We start from the raw sequence: 7333 nt of genomic DNA, 5'->3' as shown, positions 1-7333 counted from the left end.
AAATTGTCTATAAAGTACGTTAAACTGATCTTTCCCAACCAGAAGTCTCAGCGTTTATGGATAGCTCTTGCATATCGCAATACAGTATTTGACTTTAAAAACTTAAATGCTGAGCTTGAACAGATCAATTCCATAACACCAGACACTGAAACCTTTCATGAATAACATTAACAAACATTATTCAATCACTTACCCTTGTGCCGTTCCAAACCTGTATGAATTTCTTTCCTCAGTGAGGAAAAAAATCAATGACATTAGTTTTATTTTGACTTATTTCTTTAACAGATACACATTCAAAATACCAAGAGCCTTTGGCTCATATATTTACCTTAATAGTAATATAGTATGCCCTGATCTATTAAGCATTATTTAGCTTTCCATTAATGGAAGTTAGAATAGCGTTACCACCAGTAATGTCAGTCTAATGCGCATCAGCGCCCTCTGTAGTTCACAAGTAGGAACTACATTGACATTCCAAGCCGAATATCTTTGAGTCGCTCTTCCTTGAGTCTCATGGACTCAGCCAATCTGAATGCTGTGACGAGGAGAGGCAGGATCCCAATATTTAACACACAGGGCACTGATACATCTACACCTGTCACTGACTGCTCCTCATGAAGAGCTAATGCACTTTATCTCCCTCCTCACATACTGAAGATATCCACACATGGGACTGCCGATCCGACATCCGTGCGGCTCTTGAGACGTCAGAGGCGATTTCCTCGTGTTTTGTCATTATTTACCGGGACATTTTACAGATGCGCATTATCATGAACCTGTAAGGATGCGACAGGACATCTGAACCTCACCTAAAATCAAAATCGCGCTACTCGCAACTATGCCGAAAAGAAATCGTTCTTGATACATCTGGGAACTGCAGGATGCAGAAGAAGATTTTCGCACCTATTTGAACATGGATTTCCCATCATAACGCGGATTACAGTAGGACACCACATGCGCCCCTGAGTCTCTTTATTATAGCCTCTATCATATTGTGGCAAGTGCTTTAGGTATAAAGATGATCCTATTTCGTAAATTTCGCGTGTTGATTTTAATGGTGTTTCTTGTCGCCTGCACCATGCACATCATGATAGACCTGTTACCCAAGCTGGAGAAGCGCGCGGCGGGATCGAGCTCCAGCGCTGGAGGTGGAGGCGGCTGCTCCTGCGCTCACACACCGGGCGAGGAGCCTCGATCCTGGGCCAAACAGCGCGCCAGAGCCGCCGCCGCCGAACCGGGCTGGCCTAATAAACACTCTTTGAGACTACTGCAGGATTTCAGCAATGAACCCAACTCCAACCTCACTTCGCACTCGCGGGAGAAGGTGACAGAGAGAGCCGAGTCTGCAAAGAGAGTGAGACAGCTGCAGCTGGGCTCGGAGAAGAGGGGTTTGATGAGAGATACGGTGAGCGGACAGAAGCAGAGAGCTGTCCAGGGTTCCTCCAGACTGAAGGCGCTCTATGAGCATCCCCTCTATAAGACCGACCTGCCTCACCTCTCTGAAGATGACACCTTGTTCAACCACAACAATGATATCAGATTCTACCCCAAAGCTGCCGGACAACAAGAATGGCAAGTGCTTCTTTAAACCTGGCGTGAAACACATGCTGTTATATGTATAAAAATGAGCTTTGAAGTCCCGGTTATGTGCATAATTAAAAGAAACCGGGTCCTGGAGAAGATTTCATATTTCAAACAAAGATACTTTTTCTTAAATCAGTGTTAATAAACAGCAGGTTTCATTGTGACAACCACATATTCTAGTGACAGCATGCCTTGCTAAATGATTCACAATGTTTTGTTTGTTGACAAAACCAGGTATGTCTGGTATATGAAAATGAACCTGTGCTGAGAAATATTCACAGCATTAAAAAATGTGACAACTTGCCCCAGTCTTCCTTCTAAAGAGATAATATAAAGAAAAGCATTAAAGGTGATTGCTCATATTTTATCCCAAAGCAGCTGGAAAAGAAGAATGGCATGAATACATATTTGTATGCATATGAAATGATTTTTATATCCCAGTTATTTGTATAATTAAAATATGAATGGAGACTGGTTCTAGTTAAGTTGTCACACCTATACGATTTATAGTCAAAAATCAAATTAGACAAAATGCAAGTTTTATCTTGCAGCGTTTTTTTTTTTTTTTTTTTATGTTGGTATTAACCAAATGTCATATTAAGATAATTGGGATAATTTGTGTTGTTTCATGAATTGTTTTGTATTTTGTGGTTTCTTGTTTAAATTTTGCTGAAAAGTATGTTAAATACTCTAAATAGAGATATCCTGTGGAGAAATACTTTTTCACTTTAGATAGTAGATATGCCCCGGTATAGTTGTATAGTCAAAAACCTACTGTATGTGTATATACAGAAACTGAGAAGAGTGTTGAAAATGTGTTTATCCTAAATCACCAGGGAAATTAAGAGCTTCACAAACAACTTTCAGCTAAGAAGAAATGTTTCTCACATCACACCCAGGGGTCATAATTTTCTCATTCTGAGTAAGTAATAATCATAATAAAGTCAGATTCTCAATGGAAATAGAGATTAAAAGCAATAATTTAGGAGAGAAGTACATGTGGTTTTAAATCTAGGGGTAAAAATAAGAGCGCATATTTTGTGGAAAGAAATTATACTGTGGCTTGGGTGCTTTTTATAATTTCCAGTTCATACTGACTCATTGTGAGTGTTAAAAGCTTTGCTGCTAGGACTCATCTATGTTCCTCTGGTGTGATGTGTCGTTTTCTTCAGAGCTGTCAGATGCATTAAGCTGAAGGGGTTTTTGTTGGTGTCATGCCCTTTGTTTCCTCCTGTGTCCTCTCTTTTTGTTCTTCACACGGCAAGCTCTCACGTCCTTCAGGGATAGCTTATTCCCACTGCCTTTAACCATGCCTGAATTAACTAAACATGCCTTTTAACCATGCCTGACTGATCCGGATCCAGATCCAGATGAACTGAACATGAATAGTTGAGTTAAAAGGCTGATTTAACAGTGTTTTGTTAATCACTGAAAATGCATGTGACAAGCTTGTCATCCAGATGCTGTCACATTACTGTATAATATTCCTTTTCATGTTTTGATGGGACACAATGTTTTAATAGACTGATTTGTTGTTGTGAGGTCAGGGGCCTCAGGGAAATGAAGTATAGCGGATGTATTCAGTCATTCCACTGTCATCACAGTATTATCTGTGCATGGCATCAGTCACATTCAAACATGCTCATTTTTAATATCATTTCAATAAAAAAATAAAGCATCGAACAATTTAAATAAAAAATAAAAAGACTGCTCTTCAGATAAATGCAGAGTAATTTTAACTCAAATGAAGCTGATTTTTGATTACATTGAAAACCGTGCAGATTTATATGTTAAAGCAGTTGTAAAGTACTTGATTTTTACTTGATATTTTAAATATACGAAAAGGAAACTTCATCATAACAAATGTGTAATTATAGTATAAATACATGAAGCTTGAATACATCGAGTTTCAATAGAAATGACATTCAAAGTATACCATTTCCATAATACGTGCTCTGTTTGAAAGCTGTGTACTTCTTTTGGCTAATTCAGTTTTGCTTTTAGTGAGAAATGAAAATTAAGTATTTCCAGCTTTGTTTTATCATGTTGAAATCCACTGAACTGATTTCCCAAGCAAATCAGTGGAAAATGTATACAGAATCGATCTGGGTCTAGTAATTATATAGACACTTACACTGCAATATTATACTGCTGTAGTTCAAATATAAATATATCAAGATTTCTTCAATAACACTTACAAAGTTTGATGTTTTTCCCTCATTTGAATTTCTCAAATGTTAAAAAGTTATTGTATGTTTAAAAATAAATTCAAATGTATTTTTCGTATTGTCAGACAGCATGTGTGTTGGTAGTGACTAATGTCCTCCACCATCCTTTACCGGCAGGCATAACGAGGGGAACGTGGAGGAGGAGGAGTACAGTCCAACAGGGGAGGCCACTGCTGAGTCATATCCCAACTGGCTCCGCTTCCACATCGGGATTAACCGACACGAGCTCTACTCCAGACACAACCCCGTCATCGGCGCCCTGCTGAAAGACCTGGTCTCCCAGAAGATCACCAGCGTAGGTGAGTTTGGGTACAGGACCTGCTCCTGTCTAATGGAGTAGCCTAGCTGAAGTGGGATTGCTCTAGGCCTTTTGCTGCCATCCCAAAAGCAATAATTGCCAAGTGGTTTAGAGCTATTATAGGAATGACATGAGCCAAGTAGGTCAATGGTTTGCAAAGTGTAATTGTGGTTGGATTACAATGAATGTTAGGGGCTAGATGGGCTTTTTTGGATGTATGTGCAATGTACTGTTTGTGTGTGTGTGTGTGTGTGTGTGTGTGTGTGTGTATGTGTGTGTGTGTGTGTGGAATGGGGAAACTGGGATTGTTTGAGAATATTTGCCATTTTCCATTAATGGAGTACACTGTCTCATTACTTTTTAAAAGCATTAAATGTACAGATCCCACATTTTTAGCAGTCAGAACTGTTAGATTTTACATAAATTATAATGTAACATAAGATTATTATATAACATAACATGAATATGGCTTGTTTTAATAGGTTAAACCCTTCTAAATACTGTGCATTTGTATTCAAATATTACATTTAAAATATAAAAATAAAAGCTTATCAATAAAGCTAACCATTTTACCAAAGCTACAGTATATTAAGAACTAGGTTAAACAAATGAAATTAATTTATTAGTGAACTATACTCTGCACATTTTAGAGTGGCCTTTTATTGTGGCCAGCCTAAGGCATCGGACTGCACCATCTAGAGTTTCATGCCAGAACTCTGTATATTTTCGACTTTTCATTTCATAATTATGACTTTTGTATGTCATTTCTACTTTTTATTTAATAATTATGACTTTTAAAGTCATCATTTCGATTCATTCATTTTTTTTTCACCCCATAATTAATTACTTATGAATATGTCATAATTTCGACTTTTCAACACATTAATTTTTTTCTTATGTGACAGAAATTGGCTTCTAAACTTACTAAAATAATATAATGCTAATATAATATTTAATATAATATAATATTTAGTCTGAGGTTGACATTTCTGAAGGATAAGCAGCATTTTTCCCTCTTCATTTGCTGAAAAAGGAAACATTTGACTTCAGTTTGAAGCGTTTCAGACCGTATTTTGTCCCCTATTCGTGGACAGTGCCATTTGGAAGTATTTTATTTAGAAGCTTGTAAGGTGTACAGAATGATCCGCATAGACATGTTTATGTGTGCATGCACTCAGGCACTTGAGATGGCTAGTGAACATCAGGACCTATTTCTGTAGGCAGAATGATGGCAGAATTGGCACACGCACACATCCTTTTATTCCCAAGAGAGAGTATGATTGACAACTACTCTTCTTCCATTAGTCTCTGAAAGTCCACCTGAAGATCTTACGTGACTTATTTTTTCCAGCCCTGTGCAGTGTGAGACGTCTGTATTGTGATGCTCTTATGAAACAGTCTCTGATTTAAGAAACTATAACTACATACATCAAATTCCCTTTGCTTTGTGTGGTAGCTAACATCTAAATGAAAAGGATTTATTTGAATGAAAAATATTATTTAATGAACCTGACAGCAAATAAAGTCATTTTAAGGGTTACTGAAAATAGATTATTAATAGTGAAGTAATTTCTGCACTACTAGTGTCACCAACTTTGCGGGAAAAAAAGAAGTACACTTTAGCTTTTAAAGAGAGTACTTGTTATGGAAATAATTTAGTTTAAAAGAACAGGTGTGAGATGAATGTAATGTTTTCAGACACTTAATTGCATGTTAATGAAAATGTATTATAGTTTAAATTTATATTAAAATCAGTTAGCTGAACTGTTTTTTCGAACCACTTACTGTATATGTAATTTCATAATTACTTATGTTGTCTTTGAAATATGGTTAAAGTGTACTGCCGTATTACAATATAGCCTATATTTGTAATTAAACAATTTTTAATGATAAAGTTGTAATTTAGTACATTCAAATATATTAACTTTTCATAAAGTTACAAATGGCTTAATTTTCTGCATATTAAACAGGGATAGGAGAAGATATTTAACATTAAAAAATCACTCTTCACCCCCTATGGTACAATAAGAATGGTTTTTGTTCACTTTTTACAGTGTGGTTCACTGCAGCCTCTGGAACAAATAGCACTTTCCTGGAGGTAATTTCAGTCATATTAGGATTAATTAAGGTTATAAATTTAGCACTCAGTGAATAACGCTGTTGTGATTGCAGTGCTTTCAAAAATTACTCTAAAATAGTGTTTTGCTGGAAACATTTAGCAGAAATAGGACAGATTTAATCAAATAAATAGAGCAGTTCTCCAGGGATTGAAGCAAATCAAAAGATGTGTGGTTTAACAATACTTATTTGTGTATGTGTAGACCCAGATCCACCAGATAATAACACTAAGAGCTACGGCATTATGGCTTGGTTCCAACTGACGTGTCTCTGCTCAACTAATGAGTTCAATAAGACTTTACTGCTGCAGAATTGCACAGGTGCCCTCTGGGGAAATATGATACAGAATTTTTGGATTACTCAACGTAAAGCCGTATCAGCCAACTTTGCTGTCCAATCTCATTAATCAGCCTGACAAAATTGTTTTCTGCTGATCTAAGGTCAGTATCCTGACTTTTCTCATAGTTTTAAGACTTCCAGAACTAGAGTGTCTGGATCTGGCATTTAAAAAGATATTGCGAGACATGCACTGACACAGCCCCTGCTGAGAAAGCCGTGAGAAACATCACTTCACTGTAGACAGTATGGTGAAATTTTGGGGGATTATTCGCTTTGTAGTAAATATGATTTGTTGTGACTAACTTAAGCTGCCAAAGGCCTATACACACACAAACCGCTTGTGCACACTTGCAAGGGACTTCATTTGAGATGAAACGCCCATATGGTTCATTGGTTCATTCTTATGAAAGTATGTTTACTTTCCTTTGAAGGGATATCAGGGGCTGTTTAATATCTGCAGTTCTTAGGTCACCGTAAGGACGTTTTTCATGCTTACGAAGATGTGGTACTACTCACACAGTCCTAAGGAAACAATCACAATTTATTTTTCTCCCAAAAAAATGCATATTTTAGCATATATTTTAAGTAGAAATGTAATCTTTATAAAATATAATGTAGTGTATTACACACACATACACACACATATATATATATATTACTGCTGTCAAACGATTAATCGCGATTAATCACATCCAAAATAGTTTTTGTTTACATAATATATGTGTATGTACTGTGTATATTTATTATGTATATATAAATACACACA

At 36.5% G+C, this 7333-nt stretch overlaps 1 protein-coding gene across 1 annotated transcript in view; it reads left to right on the top strand.

Annotated features, from left to right (window-relative positions):
* Positions 1-524: 524 nt before the first annotated feature.
* The window catches only part of fam20ca (FAM20C golgi associated secretory pathway kinase a), a 64036-nt gene continuing 57227 nt past the window's right edge, over positions 525-7333 (top strand). Inside the window, exons 1-2 of the mRNA XM_016452569.1 lie at positions 525-1572; positions 3930-4111. Of these exons, the coding sequence (XP_016308055.1) occupies positions 1019-1572; positions 3930-4111 (736 nt within the window). The 5' untranslated portion in view covers positions 525-1018. The remainder of the gene's footprint in view (positions 1573-3929; positions 4112-7333) is intronic.

The sequence above is a fragment of the Sinocyclocheilus anshuiensis genome, unplaced genomic scaffold (genome assembly GCF_001515605.1).
Source record: "Sinocyclocheilus anshuiensis isolate Anshui unplaced genomic scaffold, SAMN03320099.WGS_v1.1 scaffold1265, whole genome shotgun sequence".
NCBI lineage: Eukaryota > Metazoa > Chordata > Actinopteri > Cypriniformes > Cyprinidae > Sinocyclocheilus > Sinocyclocheilus anshuiensis.
The sequence above is the reverse complement of the archived record's forward strand: the minus strand, read 5'-3'. Positions and strand labels throughout refer to the sequence as shown.